This window comes from Rhinolophus hipposideros (genome assembly GCF_964194185.1).
Source record: "Rhinolophus hipposideros genome assembly, chromosome: 21".
In the NCBI taxonomy this organism is placed as follows: domain Eukaryota; kingdom Metazoa; phylum Chordata; class Mammalia; order Chiroptera; family Rhinolophidae; genus Rhinolophus; species Rhinolophus hipposideros.
The window spans coordinates 16929037-16948815 of record NC_138067.1 but is presented as its reverse complement, the minus strand read 5'-3'; the positions used below and the strand labels follow the sequence as shown (position 1 = coordinate 16948815).

Sequence of the window (19779 nt, the reverse complement as noted above, 5' to 3'; positions counted from 1 at the left end):
GGGTACAGCAGGGAACGTGAGCTTATTCTTGCAATTGCTGACAGGACAGGTTTTTTAGGGAGCTTGCTTTCCTGCACCAGGGTCATATTGGTACATTAAGACATGAGCCTTCTTTGAATACCACTTGCCTGTATAACCTGGGCATCTTCAGGGGTAGAGAAGTGGGGCTGATTTTATAAGCCACGCCCTCATCTCCCTCCTCCCATATACCTATTCCTAAACACCTGTACCCAACACCTGTACCAGCTGCCCTTTGGCTCCCTTTGGCACAAGATCAGAGAAAGTTCCGTGAAAAATCTCAGCTGGGGCCTCCCCAAACTACACAAGCCAGATTATTCCCACAATGATTTAGCCCTGAGCTGGCCTCCCGCCCACCAGACACCCCACTCCAACCATGTGCTCCCCACCGTCGCACCCGTTTTTCTACGGCAGGGCCAGCTCCACTTCCTTGGTGCTTCTAAGACTCATTCTCTCAGCTCCTTCCCCCAGAAATGGAGGCTTCTCTTTCCTCACCTGGATAAGATGGACCCTCCAGAGATGAGCCACAGGGATCACAAGCACATCTTCAGCCTGTGGGGCCCACACATGTTAGCACATGCACACACACCTACATGCATGCACGTATTTTCACTTACTACACACAAAACCCAGTTTTGCAAACATTCACGTGGCCGCACCACTGATGCCACCAGGGAACCTCGGCCTCGGCCTGCCCCAGATCGCTGGCATTTGGGCATCAGGGGGTTATAGTGAGTGACACCTCACTTCTTCCCACCTTCAGCTGCTCTGAGGGCTATTTATATGCTCTCGAGGGTGTAGGGGAGGCTGGTTGCTTAGCTAACGCCAAGCTCTGAGTCCCTAAAGTAGGAGCTGAATCCATGAGTCTCGGCCACCTTCTGAAAGTCCCAGAGGTTGGGGTTCAGCGTACTTTGTCCTCTTGCTCCCTGGAGGCTTCACTGGATCTCTTCCAGGACACCCCCAGCCCTCTTGTACCCAGATGCCAACTGCCCACCCCTCCATGGGCATCCAGTCCTGGCCATCACTAACCTTCCTGCCCTCCCCTCATAGTCATCCCCTTGGACCCCAGTGTGACACATCCTCCCAGCTCCCACTTCCCACCAGACCCCGTCAACCACACGACACTATGTACTCCAGTGGGTCCCCCAGTAGAAAGGCCCTTTGCTGGCCTGCCCTCAGCCTCTGGCCAGGGACTTGCCACCAGACCCAATGCCTCCCACCTTCTGAGGCCAGAAGACTAACCCAGGCCTGCTCGCCCCCAGACGAGCGTGCGCTACAACATCCCCGTGGCCTTATCCTCCCTCCCGGCCATCAAGAGCCTGGGCCTCAGGGGCGTCTCCTGCATCAGCCTGACCCACTTGGATGGCTCCCCAGCTTCACACCAGGTGCTACAGTCTGTCGCCTACCACTTGGGCCCACACCTGCAGAGCTTGTCCCTCGCTGGGGGCAGCCCCACAGAGGCCTCCTTCGTGGCCCTGCTCCTGACCTGCCCGGCCCTGCAAAGCCTTGACCTCAGTGGCTGCAATAGCCTCTTGGCGTCAGGCCTGCTGCTGGCTCAGCCTGAGACGGCACAGCGGGTCCGGCAGGCACTGAGCGGCCTCCGTGAGCTCAACCTGGCTGGCCTGCGGGACCTGGCTGACTGCAGCTTCAACCGGCTCAGCAGCTGTGCCCCGAGCCTACAGCGCCTCTCCCTGGCCTACTGTCACCTCACCTTTGAGCTCGTCCCAGCCCAGGGCTCCACCGGCCCCCAGGCCTCCTCCCCCTCCCAACTCTCCTTCCGCAACCTGCTGCGATTCGTGAAGGAGCGGGCTGGTAGGCTGCACGCCCTGGACCTGAGTGGCACTGGCTTGTCGCCTGAAGCCCTGCAGGCCTTGGGCCAGGTGGCCGGCCTGCAGCTGCAGGAGCTGAGCCTGCACAGCTGCCGGGACCTCTCCACAGAGGCTGTCGCCACCCTTTGCTGCCAGCAACCAGGCCTTACCTCCCTGGACCTCAGCGGCTGCTCCGAACTTTCTGACGGGGCACTCTTGGCCGTGAGCCGGAGCCTGCGGCACCTGCAGCACCTGAGCCTAAGGAAGCTGCAGCGGCTGACGGATGCAGGATGTACAGGCTTGGGGGGCCTGTGGGAGTTGCGGAGCCTCGACATGGCTGAGTGCTGCTTGGTGAGCGGCCGGGAATTGGCCCGGGCCCTGGGCTCAGTTCGTGGAGCTCCATCCCCACTGGCCTCCCTCAGCCTGGCCTACTGCTCCTCACTCCAGGTGAGCCTACCACCCCCCACCTTCCTCACCAGTGCCGGGGGCTGGATACCATCGGGCAGGCATGCCGGCAGATCCACCAGGGTGTGTGGCACCAGGGAGGAACCGCACAGTGTTTGTGCCCAAGGAATAGTAGTTAGAACTGAACTTGGGACACAGTCTGGAAGGGGAAAGGAGCCTAAACAGACAGTGCTGCCAGCAGCACTCCTCCCGGCAGCCCCTCCTGTGGGTTCAGGTACAGGGAGACCAGGATGGCCCCGCCCATGAAGGGGCACACATCTCACATGCCAAGTGCTGGCTGACCGCTGCAGTCTGGAGAGGGAGGGGCACTGAGGGCGGGTGTTCTGGAGGCCAGGAAAACTGGTGAGCGGAGGTGACAGACCAAGCGCTGCGGGATGGGGCACTGAGGTTACTTCACAAGAGGGTGCTTGCGCAGAGCCTGAGGGAGACAAGAGATGTGCCAGTCGCAGGGTCACTTGGCTGAAGCCAGTCCCTTCCCCAGGGCTCAGCTGTCTTTCCATGTGGCATCCCTGTCTAGATGATGTCAGTCCTTTTAGTGGATTATTCTTTCAGTCCATCAATGTGACCAGGGTATTCACCACCCGAAAACCACCTCTCAGCCTTTCCCCACAAATACCTTTCCTCCCCTCCCCACTCCGTGTCTCTTAGCTGGACTCTGGGGCTTCACAGTCTTGTGTCTCTGCATCTCTCTGCAAACCACCTTCCTCTGCTCTGCCCTTAGTTTCTGCTCCCCTAACCATGACCGCTTCTGGCAGGTGGCAGCCCTATGCCCACTGTGACCTCACTTCTGCTTCAAATTCTAGCGGGAGCCTATCTGATTGGCTCAGTTGGGTCAGATGTTCACTGCTAGTCCAATACGCTGTAGCCAGAGGGCCGCCTCAGCCCACCCCTGCAGCAGGGCTTGGGAGCATGAGCAGGGCAGATACCTTGGAAAGGTCCCCCAGCATCCTTCCTGTTCCAGCCCAGCGAACTCCTCCTGGGTTCCTACCCCATGGCTTACCCTGTCCACTCTGACCTTTCCCCAGCACAGGGCCATTGTTGCTTCCCTCCAAGGACCCCTCTGGTAGCTCCTTATTGCCTGTGGGGCAGAACCTTCCTAGTGACCCTGCCACCACGCCTGGTGACACAGGCACAGCCACCTCTGTATTGCTCTCCCTTCTCTACTTCCCTCCTAGGATGCCTCCGTGCTCTCCCTGATCCCATCACTGGGCCCAAGGCTCAGGGTGCTGGACTTATCCTCCTGTGTGGCCCTCACTAACCAGACCCTGCAGGCCGTCTGCACGCGTCTCACCCACCTCTCAGTCCTGCGCCTGGCCTGGTGCAAGGAGCTCCAGGACTGGGGGCTTCTGGGGCTTGGGGAACCAAGTGAGGAACCAGCCCAGGAGCCCAGGTACGGGAGCCTCAAGGTCATGGAGGGTGGGGTCCGTGGGCTCAGCTGCCCTTCTGCTCCGCTGAGTCTCGAGGATCATTTGAGGAATGAGAAGCAGGGACTTCTTCCCACAGCCACATGGAGAGCTGGAGCCTCAGGCCTTGAGACACAAGGAGCCCCCCCAGCCACGGGGCCCCTCTCTGCTCACGCTGCAGGCCTTGCAGGAGTTGGATCTCACAGCCTGCAGCAAACTGAGTGACGCCAGTCTGGCAAAGGTGGGGCCGGGATGTGGACAGGCTGGGGCTCCCGGGGCGAGAGCCAGGGGCCTGGGCCCACCCACTGTTGGCTTGGAAAGTTCTTCTCATTGGCTTCTACTGCCTGGGACCACTCCTCTGGCTGGGGGTGGGGAAACCTGGAAGGGCCCCAGGCCCTGACCTACATGCAGTGCCATACAATGCCTCATCCTCACAACCCACATCCTTGCAGGTGCTCCAGTTGCCCCAGCTGAGGCGACTGTCACTGAGCCTGCTGCCTGCACTCACAGACAAAGGCTTAGTGGCTATGGCAAGGGGCTGCCCCAGCGTGGAGCGTTTGGCGCTGAGTCACTGCAGCCTCCTCAGTGATGAGGGCTGGGCTCAGGCAGCCGGCTTCTGGCCAAGGCTACAGCACCTCAACCTGTCCAGCTGCAGTCAGCTCACAGAGCAGTAAGTGTGTCCGATGACGCTGCGGTGCTGGGCTGGGCTGGGCTCCCACACCAAGTGGGCACTCATCCAGTGGCATCTCTGCAGAACGCTGGATACCATTGGGCAGGCATGCAAGCAGATCCAGATGTTAGATGTCTCCATGTGCCCTGGTATTAGCATGGCTGCCGTCAGGCGATTCCAAGCCCAACTGCCCCAGGTGACCTGTGTCCAGTCCCGCTTCGTGGGAGGGGCTGACCTGACCTTAACGCTCTGAGGCCAGGTCAGTAAGCAGCCCTGGGACTCAGCTTCCATTTCCCAGCCTGGGGTTTTTGACCTGGAGTTTCCCTCTGCAACATAGCCAAGCCCTTTCCCCCAGCTAGAAACCCTTTTCTAGGACTGAAGAAGGGACCAATCCAGGGCAGCCTGGGGCACTTCCTGCCTCACAGCCCAGCAGGAGCCTCTTTCCAGCTACATGTCGCTGCCATAAGCTCCTGGAAACACCAGCTGCTGCTCTTCTGGCCAAGGCCCATTCCAGAGGCCCTAGGCCCACACTTCTCACACCTAACGCCTGTGCCCCATCTCTTTCCCTACAGGAGTTCTCCCAGCTTTAGCAGCCAAGCCACAGTCTTTGTTGTAAACCCAAAGATTAAAAATTCCAGATTCTACCTCCTTATCTGAAGTTCTCAGATTAAAGGGCCCCTCCCTTCTCCACCTCAGTTGAAGCAGCCCAGCTTAGGGACAATGGAGGAAACACCACAGACAACGTCTTCCTCAGGCCTGGCCCAAATCCCTACAGGTGCCCAAGCAGGTCCCAGCTTTTTCCCCACGTGGTGGGAGACTCCAGAATCCTGGAGGCCTCTCCCAGCATGAGCCCCCACGGAGGTCCATGCAGAAAGGCACACCTGTGTGCACTTGGCCCAGCCAGACCCCAGGGACACACTGATGAACGGTGCCTGAGTCCATGAAGCTGTCCTCAGGGGAAATCAAAAGGACAAGAAAGGTTAACATCTCTGGGTAAGAATGGTCATTAGAAGTCATCTAGTCTAACCTCTTCAACAGGGCCAGTGACCTCAACAGCAGCTCTGAGAAAGTCTGGCCCTCCAAGCATCTGTTGATGAGTGTGAGGAGCTGCCGCCTGAGCTGCCTGAGTGCCTGCAGGCACTGTACTCTCTGTGGGGATTCAGAGGTGAGGGAGCACTCCCAGCCCCCAGGCCAGGTGGGGAGACAATTAGCCCACAGGCAAGGACAGTGTGCAGGGTGTGTGCAGGAACAGGGGACTGGGAGCCCAGGGGAGCAATGAACTTAGCCTGGCGGTCAAGGCCGTGAAAACAACGGGCAGAAGGGAGAGAAGGGGGCAGTCAGAAGGGACGGGGAGGTGCATGGCAGACCAGTTCTGGTGCTGGGGTGTGTGTGGCGGTGGGGGGTGTCCAACGGTACAGGGAGGGTGCCAGCATGGACCAAGCACCCAGAACCCTGCAAGCCACAGGCACTCTATCGGAAGGCCATCTCAACTCTGTTCCTCATGGTACGTGACTGATCCCTTGGACAATAGCGAGACACTGAAGCACATAGGATGGGGTGTGTTTGTGTGAGTGCAATCAAATCAGCTTCACATTTGAGAAAGTAGCTGGGGTAGCTGGTACTGAGAAGACTGGAGGCAGGAAGTCAAGAGGCTTTTGTCAAGATTATGGCGGCCTGCACAAGGGACTGGAGCATCGAGAAGGAATGTTGGGAGAGTTAACTGCATCTGGGATCCCCACTGCCATTGCCACCTTGAACTCAATAGCAGGCGATTCCAAGTGTGGTAGGAAGTCTGGTCCCTGGATACCTGAATCAGAAGCATAGCTGGGGGAGGGGAAGCTCATTACATTCTCCAAAGGGGATGTCATTTCATCACTTTTCAAGGTAGTGTGCTGATTGTTAACACTTAAAAAAGATTTTTGAGGAGGCGTTGGGAAAGAGGCAGTGAGAAGCATGGAAAAGGAGGTCAAAGTTTGGTGGCAGCCTTCAGCCTGTCCTGTGGGTGGGTGTGCCCCTCTTTGCCTCAGAGGCTTGGGGTCCATGATCACAGTCTCTGAGGTGACCGCCAGCTGGGGCCAACAGCCCTAGCCAATTCTGAGGCAATTCCCCAGGGGCTCTGGCCTGTCTGTGCCGCCCCTCCCACTCTCCTGCAGTAGGTTTCAATCAAACTGCAGGCTTTCTGCACTGAATTCCCTGTTGTCAGAATCACTCCAATCCTCCCCACCTGGGGACATCTTCCGAAATCTTGAGTCTGCCCTTCAGCACAAAGTAGACCCAACTTCACATCTCTCCTTTTCTGCCTATCATCAGAGGGCCTCCAAGTCCCTCAAAGGACAAGGAGCAGGCCAAGCATGGTTGAGGACTGAGTTCAGACTTTCAGGAACCTTCTGGAAACATGGCTCCCATACTAGGCCCCTGTTAATACTGCTGAAGGTATCCACTTGGGGTAATGCCTCCTGCCAGGCAGGCAGATCCAGACCTCCCTTGGCTAGGGCCCCCAAAACACAGGCCATCCCTCTCTGCAGGCCCAGCACTGAGGGAGGCTGAAAACTCATCCTGGGGAAGGACAACAGGGCCATCCTGTCCCCAGCCTCCTCCAGAACACCAGCCCCTCAACTGTTGCTGCTCAGCTTTGTGGCCTAAGCTGCGGCCCTGGCCTAATGCCTCACATCTCATTCACCAGCTAAGTTTGAAGGTAGGCTTGGCCCACAGGGTTCAGAGCTGGTTCAAAACATACCCAAGAGCTAAGCAGGCTTTATTTCTGCTACAGCCTCTGCTGGTCAGGGAGTCTGCACTTCTCCAGCCTCCACCGGCTGTGGCCCTTGGCCAACCTCACTGTCAAGGTTCAGCGATGTTGCAGTCATAGCAGAAGTTAAAGTTGGTGGGGGGCGGGGGGATGGGAGGTGGTTGCTCAGGGATGGACACGTTCTCCAGCTCCAACAACCGTAGCTTGGTCTCCATGGTCAGCAGCTGCTCCAGGTCCAGTCGTGTCTGCTCACTGCCCATGGGACTTCCCAGCAGGGTGCTCAGCCCATCTGTCCACAGGTGGAACTGGGGACAGGCCCGCTCCATGAGGGCCTGCCCTGCCCGTCTCTCCCCCTGCCCATCTGCCCAACGCAGCTCCGCCTTCCCAAGTACTCACCTCCCGTTTGGAGGGGGCGATGAAGTTGAGGTACGCCTCTTCCTCCCCGTGGTCGTAGCTGATCGAGAAAGCTAACTCATAGAGGTCCTGGGGAGGCAAGGGAGCTGTGAGCCCTGAGCAGGGGGGAGGGGGCAGAGCAGACAGGAAGGAGGCCCAACCCCACTCCCTCACCTTGTTCTTCATGGAGCCCTTCTCCCGGACGTGGGGGCAGTCCTTGCCGGTCAGTAGTGCCCTGATGTCAGCCACAGGGACTGTGGGAAGAAGGCTGGGCTGACCACTGGGGCCCCGGTGGTCTCAGGGCACGGGGCGGTCTGGGGGAGCAGGTGTCCGATCCCTGCCCCTGCCCTCCTTACGCTGCTCAGGGAGACTCTCAGGGGCGGGTGGGCCAGCACTGTCCTCCACATCCCCATACTGCAGCACCTTGTGGTTGGGCGACAGGCAGCAGAACCACAGCTTGTCTGGGGGCAGCAAAGGGGAGAGGGAAGGCGTGATGAGAGGGGCCCTGACCCCAATCCAAACCCTCTCTGCCCCCCTGCCCACTCAACGACCCTGGCGCCTCCGGCTGCTGATCTTGCGGAAGAGTGTCCCCTCGCAGAGGCGAAGCAAACGCTGCTGGCGGATCAGGCCCAAGAGCTCTGGCTTCAGCTTCTCCCGCAGCTCCCTGGGTGGGGAGAGGGGGCTCACTGACCGGGATGGACCGAGGGCAAGGCCCACGGGGCACCAGGGAAGGTGGGGACGAGGACTGGGACCCAGCCCCACCAACTCACAGTATGGGAGGGGCCAGCGTGCCCTCCTGATGCAACCGCTCAGTCTGCCGCAGCCGCAGCACCTCCCCGTAGGTGAGCGCGTTCACCTTGGTTCGGAAGAGCTCCAGAGAGCTGGGCTTCAGGGCCAGTGTGCGGGCCAGCTGCTCCCGAACCACTTGCATGACCTGGAGCCAACCCAAGCTCAGCTCAGGGCCCGAGCCCTGGGCCCCGACCTGCCACAGCCCCTGGCCCTGGCCCAGGTCTCCCAGCTCGCACCCACCCACCTTGTCAAAGTCCTCCTGTGTGGCCCGCATCTCCTTCCAAGTCTTATTCAGCAGCTGGATGCTCACACAGAAGAGTTCGTGGAAGCTCTGGTCTTGGCCGAAGAACATGGGTGAAAAGTCCTGGGCTGTTTCGGAGCCTGGAGCAGGGGGGCAGGAGGGGCTCAGGGAGAAAATATGTGCAGCCCCTGGCCCTCTCTGCCCTTCCGTCCCCCGTTCCTGGACACACTGCCCAGTCCCACTCACAGGGCTCCCCGACTCGGAGCAGCTCACACAGCAGCACAGTCAGCTGGATGCTGCTTCGGGCAAAGGGGCACTCATGCTTGTCCTCACGGCTGCTGTTCTCCAACACAAACTGGGGATGCAGGAGCAGAGAATGGGGCAAGGAGTCACGGCTAAGCCCATGCGAACCCTGCCTAGGTGGGCATCCTGCTCTACCACCCGCCCCATCACTGACCCGGCTGTAGGCACTGGGTGCCTGTCTGGAGAAGTAGAGCATGTTGTCCAGGGCCAGCAGGCCGGGGGGCACACGCTCTAGGTCCTGCGCAGGGTTGCTGTTCTGGGGGAAGGAACAGGCAGCTGAGGAAGGGCCCCAGCCCTCTGGAACATTCCCCCCTGGAACAACAGGATGAGGCGGGGTGGGGAGCTGGGTAGAGGTCACTCACGGAGAAGCCCAGTTTGCGGAACTCGCGGGCACAGAGGGAACGGCGACGGTCAGCACTCAGCCCGGCACCAAGGGACTCCCCCTCCGGCTCAAAGGCAGCCTGGCGCAGGGCTTGCAGCTGCTCCCGCTGCTCCTGGGGGTCATTGTTTGGGGAGGGGGTCATGCTCATAGATTTGAGGCCAAGCTAGAGCTGCTCCCAGCCTTGTGTACCCCAAAGGCACCCACCTGGCTGTAGGGGTCCACTGGTGTCCGCATGCGCGGCTCCAGCAGCCCCAGCGTAAGGGACTGCAGTACATACAAGTGGTGAGCCATCTCGTCACCCAGGGGCGCTGCACTGTGGATGATGTTCTAGAGGACAGCCCGTCCACGGGTGTGAGCGTGGGCTCACAGGGAGAGGAGGCGTGGGGAGGGGGCGGCCGGGCCCGGTCATTCTTACCTTATAGATGAACTGGCGAAAGTTTCTCTGCCACAGGTAGTCAAGCATGTGCTGAGGTGGGTGGGAAGGGGGCTTAGATGATTTAGCCCCATTGAAAGCACCCACCCTGTAGGCCCACAGTGGAGCACAGTGCCCACCAGCTCCTGCCCCCTGCAGCCACCACATGGACACCCACCTTACGTTCAGCAGGGCTGGCCCCCTGCAACAAGGCTGTCAGCAGTGCCATGGCCTTGGTTTGCAGTTCCTGGTTCATCCTGGGGCAAGAAGGCTCTCAGGGGGCCATCCAGGGTCTGGCTCCACTACCCTCACGTGTACCCCACCCCAACACACTTACACCTGCAGGTGCACCAGCAGCCTATCCAGTGTAACCTCACTCTTAACCAGCTGCCCCAGGGCAGGGCTGCTTAAGGTCACACTCTCCAGCAGCCTGAGGGCGAGGGGCTGCACAGACGCGTCCATCAGGTTCATGTTCACATAGCACACCACCTGTAAGAGCGGGAGGGGTTGCTCCTCACCACCTGACCACCATGGATGGCCCGATCCTGACACCCCCCACTGCCCCAACCTGCTGCCCCTAGAAAAGCCCACCTTCCTAACAAAGGGGATGCTGAGCGTCTCCCAGGACACCACGCCGTGCTCCATGAGCTCCAAGAAGGCCTTCAGTGCCAGGGCCAGCACCTCCCCTAGGCTGGGGGAACATCTGGGGCTACGCAGGGCCAGACCAGGACCCCAGCCCCACCACGTCCACCACCCACCACAGCCAGGTGCTCACTCAGCCCCATCCTCAATGATGGTGCCCAGTCTCTGAAGCCCATCACGGCTGATAACCTCCTGGGCAAAGGTCATGTCGGGCGCCAGCTGGCCGAGGTGCTGCAGGGCTTCCCGACGTCCTTCACGACTCCCACGCTGCAGCCCACTCAACAGTTGCTCAGCCTCAAGGTCCTGGCAGGGGCGGAAGCAGAAGCAAAGTTGGGGAGGCGGGGGAGGCGGGGGGAGGTAAGGAGTGGGAGCTGCAGGTGTGGGAACGCGGGGGTCCTTTAGGGGGCGCACTACAGGGATGTGGCTGGGGCAGAGGCACGGGGGGGGGCAGAAGGGAGGCACCCCAGAAGGGAGGGGAGTGAGGATGGGGCCAGGAGCGGGCATTACTGGGGCGGTGCTGAGGCACAGGATGCTGCCATTCTTGATCTCCGTGCGGTTCTGGAGGAGACAGCAGAAAAGGGAGAGAAGTCAAGAAGGGCTCTGAGGGTGACTTAATTGGGGTTGTCAATAACGGCGGATTTGGAATTCTGTGCAAGATCACATTCCAGTGGGCTGAGGAGTCTGAGGAATCCAGGCGAGGAATCAGGAATTAGAAGGGGCCAAGAGGGAAAGGGGACTCACATTCTCAGTGATGTACCTCCTGTGCCCATCAGCAAACTGCAGGGCATAGCGCTCAGAGCGAGCTAGGCTCCACCTGCGGGCAGAGCAGGCTCAGGGCGGCGGGGGGGGGGGGGGGGGGGGCGGCGGGGGGGCGCCCCCTCCCTTCTGCCCTTCCCTCCCTCGGCCTGTCCGGCCCACACTCACGCGTCGCACAGCTCCTTCAGCACCGCGGCCAGGGGCTTTGCCTGCAATTGGAGAGGTCACTCACGGGGCCGGGGAGGGGCAAGAGTTGGGGGAGAACCTGGGGAAGGGGTGGGGCGGGCTGTTCCAATGGGAAGGGGGCGACCCAAAGGTGGGCTGTGGGGTGGATGTTGGCCGGACAGGCCGGGTGACCTGGTCCAACTGGATGAGCTGCGGGATGGCGTCACGCATCTGGACGGCGATCTTCACCACGTCCCGCGGGGGCGGCATGCTCCGGCTGGTACGGGGCGCCTTTACCTTCCAAACCGTGCAACCTCCTGCCGAGGGTGCACTTGGTCTGGGGCCCCTGAGGATAAGGAGGGCGTCCCCGTGTCCACCTGACCCCCGTGGCCCGCACTCACGCCCCGGACCCCACTCCTGGCCAGGCGCCGCGGCCTTCCCAAGGGAACGGAGGCTAGTTCCGGGTTGCAGTGTGGGGGCCGGAGGACGGCGCCTGCCCTGCCCCGCCCCAAGGTGAGGCAGGTGGGGGCAGGGAGGGCGGGCTGCGGGCTCCGCCACACCTCCAGCAAGGTGATCCACCCAGCCCAGCACCAATCCAGCAGTCCCAGGGAGGGGCCGGAAAGAACCAGACCAGAAAGAGCCTTAGGCAAGATCTTTATTTACTTGGACACTGTACAAATATTACAATTTTCTTTTGCTGCAAAAAGTATAAAAATAATCTTTATATAGGAATCCATTGTTACTGCAAATCTTTCTAAATCTCTGCAAATGGCTCTAAATGAGGGTAAATGAATAGAGAGGTGGGCTATGGGGCAGCAGGAGGTTGGGCCAATCCTCAGGGACTCACCTGCCAAGATTCCTAGCTAGAGACCTCTGCTCCTTTCCGTTAGCACCCACCACCGCCACCTACAGGTTCTCAAGGCTAAAGGCCAGGCAGAAGGGGGATACAGGAGAGGGGCAGGAGATGCTGGAGGGTCAAGGGGTGGGAAGAAGTGAAGGAGGCTAGGGGTGGTGCTGGCAAGTGCTCAGCTCCACGCCAGCTTCCCTCCGTGGCGGGGCGAGGGGGGAGGGGACCTGGCAGGAGAAACTGCTCTACGGAGTGAATTCGGGTTCTCATTCTGTGACACTGGGTGTAGCAGCCGAGCCTGCGCTCGGGGAGGACACAAGGTGGGAAAAGCCCTAGTACAAGAGAGGCAAATATTGTGGCTCCACCATGCAGGGGGCTGAGCCCCTTTCCCCTGCTCACCCAGCCCTGTACTGGTGTCGGTGGTGTAATGGGAGTTGTGGCCAGGACTGTGCAGTCAGGAAAGGCTGGGGAAGCCAGGAATCTGTGGCTCTCAAGCTGTGTAGGAGTGGGGTTGGGGGAGGTCCCCTAGCAGCCCTCAGGTTAGACAGTCTGTGTCCCAGCCACACAGGGCATGTCCCCCGTCAGTCAGAGGTTGAGAACAGGCACATCAAAGAGGTCACAGACACCTTCACTCTCGTCCAAGTTGTAGATGTAATCATGGTCTCCGGGGGGCGGAGAAAGGCGGAGAAGAGGGGCAAACACTGCAGAGAACACCAGGCTGAGGCCTTCGGCCAAGGTCCCACCCAGCAGCTGTCCAACCCCCTGCCCACACCCACACCCACCTTCCTGGGCCACCCACCTTCTGAGGACATCAGCTCCTCCAGCAGCTCTGAGCTCATGCACTCTGGGGAAGGAGGGAGAGCTCAGTTACATTCTGGGTCCTGCCTCTCCACCCACTAAAGCTGATAAAGGGGACCCCTCCCCACCTACCCCTCAGGAACTTTTACACTTTGCCCAAATAGCGAGCGCAACCATAGGTCCTCAGAAGGGCAAGAAATCAGCTGTAAGACCTAATGAGCTATTACCAGCCCCAAAAAGGAATGCAGCCCTACCTCGTGTGGGATCAAAGATTTCTGACAGTTCTTTGGGGAGTTCCAGAACTGAAAGACAAAAAAAGCCATGCTCAAGGGCCCAGAGGTCCAGCCTGGTCCCACTCTAGCCCCCAATTTCCTCAGATCCTGTACCACCCACCCTGGGGCTCCACACAGCTAAAGAGATGGAGGCCCTGCCCCAGGCCAAGCTGGCATCGTCTGTCAGTCTCCCTTGTTGACCCGAATTCCTCAGAGCTGGGCCCAGGGTACCAAAGGCCCATTGTAGGTGACGGGTAGAACCCTTCTAACTTGAAGCACTGCAGAAGGGCAAGCAGACCCCCTCCCTTTCTGGGCTCAGCATGCATATCCTGTCTGATGCCCTGTCCCTCTCCACCCTTGCTGAGCACTAGCTCAGTGTCAGGCTCAGACATCACACCCCAGGTCACGTCACCTGGCAGAGGAGGAGGCAGATATTTCAACAGGGGCTAGTGCTTCAGGGCGACAACTCTGCTACAAAGGTCTGAGTGGGAGAACGCACATGGGAAGCAGAGGAAAATGAAGCTGGAGAGCAGTGCTGGGGCTGGATGATGAGGGATTTCATAGGCCACAGTTAGGGGCGTGGTTTTATCCAGCAGGCCTTAGGGAGCCATTAAAAGTACTTTTGTGAACAGAGAAATGCCAGTTAGGCTGTGTTCAGATGGGGTAAAGAGGATGCTACGGAAGAATTTAGGATAAAGGAGACCAGCAGTGGTCCTGAGGATGAAAAAGACCACTGACGGGAGACATCTGCAACAGAACTCACTTAGCTGATGTGAGGTGGGGAGCAGAAGGAGGGAGGAAATGGAACTGGAGTTGAAGCTCAGCTGTCAGGCCTGGCCGACAAGGGCCAAAGGTAGGGTATACAGGGTGGAAAAGCAAGTTTCAGTTGAGGACACATGGGAATGAAGTATCCATTGGATGTGCACAGGAAGGCATGTGGACACAAGAGTTGTGGGGTTCCAGCAAAAGACCAAGGCAAGACAGAGGTTGGGGGGGTTCATCTACCCAGAACTGGGGCCCTCTACAGTTGTGGAAGGGGACAGAGACCTGGGAAGTGCCAATGTCCAAGGAAGTGCCAGGGAGAGATCAGAAGAGAAGCCAGTGAGAGAGAAGAGCCAAGATCTGGCATCATTAAAGCCAAAGGAGAAAAAAAGTATCAATACGGACCAAGAGAGCACCAGAGCTCATCAGCCTAGAAACTGCTAGAGCTGGCAGTCAGGGCTGGGCAACTTATCAAGAGCAGCACTGGGGTAGCATGGGAGGTGGGGTGGGTGCAGGACTCCTGACTGCTGGAACCTGGAGGGCGACTAGGAGACCAAGATATGCAGTGGAGTGGGGATGATTTTTTCAAGGAGTCCAGACAAAGAGGAAACAGGGGAACACAGGACGAAGTATCACTTAGTTAGGAGAGAGCGGTGCTTGTGGGCTGAGGAGAACGAGTCCTAGAAGCAAACACAAAAGTAGCTGGATGGAAAGGAAACACCAGGCAGATGACATCACCTCTCCGGGGAGGGTACTGCCCACCTTTGCAGCCTGAGGACCACACCACAGCCCCTTCCCCAAGCGAGCGCATACACCCTCCTGAGATCTGAGTCCAAAGTGGCAAGCAGGGCTTGAGAGAGAGCCAGGGAGTTGTCAGCCCAGGAAGGGGGGGCACTGAGCTGGAGGCCAGGCTCTCCTCATCTCGGCTGGCAGAGCTCTGGTCAAGGCAGGCTTGATGGCAAGGGCCGGCCCTTGGGCTGGCCAGCTCTGGCTGAGAAGATAGAAGAGCTGGGTCCCAGCCCCAGTTCTGTTTCTAACCTAGGACTGGCTGAGGCTGTGTTCCCCCTGCTCCCGAGGGAACAAGTACTCACCACCTGTGGGGTCCGCCTTGATGGGCTCAAAGGAGGTAGAAGGGTTGGGTCCAGATGAACTGCTATTGCTGCTGCTGCTGCTGCTGCTACTACTGCTGTCCAGCAGGGCAGAGGACTGCAGTGGCCGAGTGTCCAGCGCTGTCGGGCCCAGCGGAAGTGAGCTGAGCTCACCACTGTCCTTGCTATTGGTTCCAGGGCTGCCACTCACTGCAACCACATGCCCCAAACCCAGTCACTTGGGGACAGGAAGTAGGGCACTGAAGCTGGCCATGCTAGAACCCACACCCAGGATGACTACAGCTCTGGCTCCCAGGCCCTGCCAGTTACCCATGAAGAGATAACCTAGAAATGATGCCTTGAAGGGGACAGTGGCGTAAGACCAGTAGGAGGGAAGACTCATGGACAACACGGCGACTGAAACCACACTTTAAGAGGGGCTGCCAGGGCAAGTGAGCCGCGGGTGGGTCTGGGGAAAAACTGCCACCACTAATGCCCCTTCACACAGTCAGAGCTTGCCCGTTAAAAAGGGCTCCCCCACCCTTTTTAGGGTGGGCCAGTTGGCGGCCAGGCAAGGGACAACCCCCATAGGGTCTCTTGCAACTCTGAGTATGGCATTCCACAATACAGAAGTATTGCCTCTTGGTCCCCAGAGGTCACTGCACCCATCACCAGACGCCCATCTTGCCTCACCTGTAATTTCAGCTGATGGACTGGTCACCCCTTGGGCTTCGGTGCTGCCGGGTACACAGGTGGCGGCAGTCATCTGGGGACTACTTGGGCGTGAGGCATCCTGGGTCAGGGCCATAGCAGGTTTGGGTGGAGTTGGAGGAGTAGAGACAGCAGGTGGGCTCTGGAGCAGATCTTCAGGGGGTGGCACAGGCACTGCCACAGGAGGCGAGCTCCAGGCCTCCTTGTTCACCAGCAGCACCTCGATGGGGCCACTCACACTCTTCAAATGAATCTGGTACTTCTTCTGCCCGTTGATGCCCTGGGGGTGTGGGGCAGGTGGAATTGGAAGCAGGCTTCGCTCCTGCCTGACTCTGGGCCAGGGCCAATGTCCTCTCCCACCCCAGGCTGCCCGTTCTCCTAGATAACCCCAAACCCCAGGCCTCAACCTACCTGCCCCACCCGGAACTTATCGGGCTCCACAGCCAACACCCGCCCTCAACCAACCCTGCCTGCCTGGGCTGAGCACCCACCTCTGGGATGGGTACCTCCAGGCTGGTGCCCGATGGAGCCCGGATGGCCAGGAGGGTATCTCCTAGAATAACAAGGAGAATGGGTCAGGCTCCAGGGACTCAGTTTGAGCTGGGAATAGGGGTGCCTGTCCATTGTAGCAAGGAAGGAGATCACAGTCTCTGAGGAGCTAGACAGCAGATCTCACCCATCCCCCACAGTGGCTGAGGCAGAGAACGAAAGCTTTTCTCCTTCCAAGAGCCCGGGGGGCTTAGTAACCAGAAAATCTGGATTCAAACATGTGGGACAAAAGATTGCTGGCCAGGGGCACCTCACTCCTCAATTGATGGGGCTGCTCCCTAAGTGTAGGTGTCGCGGCCAAAGCCAACATCCCTTCCCAGAACCAGTCTGTGGGGTACAAGATGGAGAAAGAACAGTTCCTGTATCCATAATGCAATTAAACTATAAGTTGAAAGTGGGAGTCACTGCCCTCTGCATAGGAGCATGCACCCCCTCCCCCTTATGCCCATCACACCTGAGAAGCCAACACCTGGGGCCGGTGCAGATGGGGGCTGACCCAGGGACCCAGCCCAGGACTGTTGTACCCTCTCAGTATGGTCAGCCTCCACAGGGTCCCAGTGACCCTCAAACCCAGGACTTACCCTGCCTGGTTCCTCTTTGGGCAGGCCCCAGGAACCCTCTTAAGAGATGGAAGTCTCCTTGGGCATTGAGCCCCTGCTCAGGGCTGTGGCTCAGCCCAGCCCCACCCCCATCTCCCCCGACCCAGGCTCTGCTCACCAGCAAAGCATCTGCAGATGTCCTCATGAGTCACGTAGGCCAAGGTGTGGGGGTTAAGGAGAACGACTGAGGCCCTGCCTATGGTGACAGACGGCAGACCACAGAGAAGACCCAGCTCTTTAGGAGAGGTCTGCCATACAAGTCCTCAGAAGTACTGGGGCTTGGGGTCTATGTGGAGACGGATCACAGGCCAAGACTGGTGGGGGAGGAGCTCTGAGAGGGGAGCTGGAGGCTGGGACCTGGCCAGAAGCTGCAGGACCATCCTCCCAAGAGGGACAGAGCCGGGGGCACCACAGAGCAAACCCAGCTGACCAGAGGGGCCCTCGCCCCCTCCCCGGGAGCATGGACTGCCAGGAGGATATCAGCTGTTCTGCACGTCCTCTGTGACGTTCCGGATGCTCTGCTGCACCCACACCTTGTGCTGGTCCAGTTCTTGCTCTCGCTGCTGCAGCTCCTCGATCTCTGCCTTGAGCTCAATCAGCTTGTCCGCAATCTCCCGGGTATTGCAGCCAGGCCCCACGCCCCTGAGCCCAGGGAGTGGGGCTGAGGAGCTGCTGGGAAACTCCGGGTCCCGTGGCCCCTGCTCTCCCCTGCACCCCCCACCCCCCACCCCTGACGCTTCTGGATAGGAGATCCCATTACCCTCCCAGGTGCCCCCACTCACTTCCACTGGATGCTATTCTTGGATTTTTTCTCGATCAGCCCAATACCTTCCAGCACGTTGGTAATGTCGTAAATCCGCCGCTTCTGGCGCACAGCTAGGGTGTCAGCTGCCTGGCACACAGAAGAGAGTGGAGGATGCTCAACCCCACTCTCAGGGGGACCCCCAGCTACCTTGAGACCCGGTCTGGAGCGGTCTGAAAAGGGGGTGGATTAGGTCCCAACCCTGCTCCCAGGCACTACAGCAACTCAGGACGGCGGGGCGGGAAGAGGCCTGGCGCACCCCGGACTGATGCTGATGCTCTTTTCCCCACACCAGGCGGGGAGGCCACGAGGACCAGCACCTGCAGCCCGGAGACTAGCACACAGCGGACCCCCAATGGCCTCGGCCGAATGAATGAAACCGCTCCCGGCCTCCTTCCTCCGAGAAAACACACGGATGGCGGCCTGCTCTCTGAGGGCTCCGCTGGGCCGCCCCGGGGGTTCCCGCTACCGGCCAGGCCTGGTCCACCATTCACCCCTGTCTTCCCTTAGCCCGGGCCGCACCAGCTTGAGGTCAAGCACGCCGTCCTTGGCCTCCTGCAGAAGCGACACGAACTTGGTAGTGAGAAGTCCCAAGCTCTTCTCATGCCGGCTTGGGGTACCCGGGGGCGGCGGCGCCTGTGGCCCGGCCTCCGCCATCGCACCAGCCCGCCGCCTCCCTTCAGCCAGGCCAGGCCAGGCCGGCGCCGCCGCCACTTCCGCTTCCGTTCCTGGCCACCCCGCCGCCGGCGCCAGCGTATCTGCTTCCGCTTCCGCTCCGCGCTCTCCCAGGGAACCTGGCGCAATGCCTCTCTGCCGGCACGGGCGCAAAACTTCGGGGACCATCAGCAAATGTCCAACCTCCAAAAAGGACGAAAACAACCCGCAAATCCCGGGAGACAGGACATGGTGTGGAGACATGTGGAACAAGTCGGTGGGCAATCCCCGCAGTAGAAAAAGGGGAGCCACCAGAACCTTCCTGACGGGCCAACCTGCCCCAACTCCACTAATTTGTCCCAGCCCCCCATCTTAGGAAAAGATGCTCACGTTGCCTAATGAACCCAATGTTTTCCCAATTCTGCTCCTGGAAGCTGCCCTACTCTCTTGGGGTCATCCACCCTATTTTCATACCTCATTTCCTGCCAAACAAAAGCACTAACTATAGCTTGTCCACTTGTCTCCATCTTCTTTCCCCTTCCCTGATTCCAGCCTCATCTTTTGTCTCCACACTGCAGTGCTCAGAGACCATGGAATTATAACCAGTGTTCAGCCTATGCCAACATGTTTACCGATGTATAAATATATGTAAAGCATTTAGAGCAGTTCCTGGCACGTAGGAAGAATTATGTGTTCGCTGGTATCATTTTGTTATTTTTAACATTGTCATTATTGATCATTATTTATTATTTCATTTTAGGTCAAGTTCTCTGGGAAACAGACTTTGAGACAGGGATCTGCCTGCAAATCCCTTTATTGGGGGATCCACGCTCATAAGGAAGTAAGACGAACAGAATTGGACAGAGAAGGAATTAAACTGCGAGGCAGTTAAAATAGAGGTCTCAGCCCATCCTACTAGGAGAGGCTCTGGAACTAGGGTGGCCTTTCCAAGGCGTTCCACATCCAGGCAAGGGTACTGGGCCTTTGTACCTCAAAATTGACCCAGAGACTCAGCTGTGAGACCTCAGCAGCCTACACTCCTGGCAACTAGGGGAATAAGTGCCTTTGTCCTGAAGGGTAGATTTGGATGGTTCACCAATGACCACTACATTATTACTACCCTGTAGTCCCTTCCGTAGCCCCCTTTAACTCTCAAGATGAACAGCTTTCATACCCCTTGGGCCCCTCTCCTGCCATCACCTACCACAAGCATTCTTCACAACAGCCTGTGATCTCTCACTCCCCTGTAGAGGTACACACCCTCCTCTGAGGGGCCCATCAACACAGTTTTCATATTGTGACATTGTTGTCTGCGTCCACGTTTGCACAACCCACTCTGCACCCCAGGTTGGGGCCGTCTGGTTCATGTCTGTGTCCTGAGCACTAAGAGGTCCCCGGTGGACTCCCCGCCCCCCAAGGAAGTGGCGCCCTGCCCTCCCCACCCCATCCCACAGTGCAGATGCTCTTTCCTGTTGGGAATAAAATGCCAGAGTTTCAGTTTCCT

General features: G+C 58.9%; 3 protein-coding genes across 5 annotated transcripts in view; 1 reads left to right on the top strand and 2 right to left on the bottom strand.

Moving 5' to 3' along the window:
• LOC308490509 (uncharacterized protein) overlaps window positions 1-18009 on the top strand; it is a 28017-nt gene extending 10008 nt beyond the window's left edge. Inside the window, exons 3-8 of one of the 2 annotated variants that reach the window (XM_081032872.1) lie at window positions 1281-2273; window positions 3467-3681; window positions 3779-3935; window positions 4147-4364; window positions 4449-4623; window positions 4738-5015. In XM_081032872.1, the coding sequence (XP_080888998.1) occupies window positions 1281-2273; window positions 3467-3681; window positions 3779-3935; window positions 4147-4364; window positions 4449-4617 (1752 nt within the window). In that variant the 3' untranslated portion in view covers window positions 4618-4623; window positions 4738-5015. Of the gene's footprint in view, window positions 1-1280; window positions 2274-3466; window positions 4365-4448; window positions 4624-4737; window positions 5016-17916 lie in introns of those variants that run through there. The other variant, XR_013992217.1, reaches the window with a different exon arrangement.
• Window positions 7050-11827, bottom strand: ELMO3 (engulfment and cell motility 3). Of its 2 annotated transcripts, XM_081032870.1 has the most exons (21): window positions 11595-11659; window positions 11386-11510; window positions 11197-11237; window positions 11014-11086; window positions 10780-10830; window positions 10406-10575; window positions 10222-10321; window positions 9968-10119; window positions 9809-9887; window positions 9634-9684; window positions 9423-9545; window positions 9199-9330; window positions 8991-9092; window positions 8780-8888; window positions 8537-8673; window positions 8274-8437; window positions 8055-8167; window positions 7860-7964; window positions 7678-7757; window positions 7507-7593; window positions 7088-7415 (listed from the first exon to the last, which is right to left on the bottom strand). In XM_081032870.1, the coding sequence occupies exons 2-21, from the start codon at window positions 11461-11463 to the stop codon at window positions 7203-7205; spliced, it is 2160 nt and encodes a 719-aa protein (XP_080888996.1). In that variant the 5' UTR covers window positions 11464-11510; window positions 11595-11659; the 3' UTR covers window positions 7088-7202. The 2 variants fall into 2 exon arrangements, with proteins under 2 accessions (XP_080888997.1, XP_080888996.1); XM_081032871.1 differs by having other exon boundaries at window positions 7050-7415; window positions 11386-11827.
• On the bottom strand, window positions 11835-18350 carry E2F4 (E2F transcription factor 4). The gene is made up of 10 exons (XM_081032873.1): window positions 18144-18350; window positions 17602-17711; window positions 17300-17461; window positions 16938-16981; window positions 16163-16224; window positions 15654-15951; window positions 14964-15170; window positions 13093-13140; window positions 12840-12884; window positions 11835-12741 (listed from the first exon to the last, which is right to left on the bottom strand). The coding sequence occupies exons 1-10, from the start codon at window positions 18276-18278 to the stop codon at window positions 12626-12628; spliced, it is 1227 nt and encodes a 408-aa protein (XP_080888999.1). The 5' UTR covers window positions 18279-18350; the 3' UTR covers window positions 11835-12625.
• Window positions 18351-19779: the final 1429 nt, after the last annotated feature.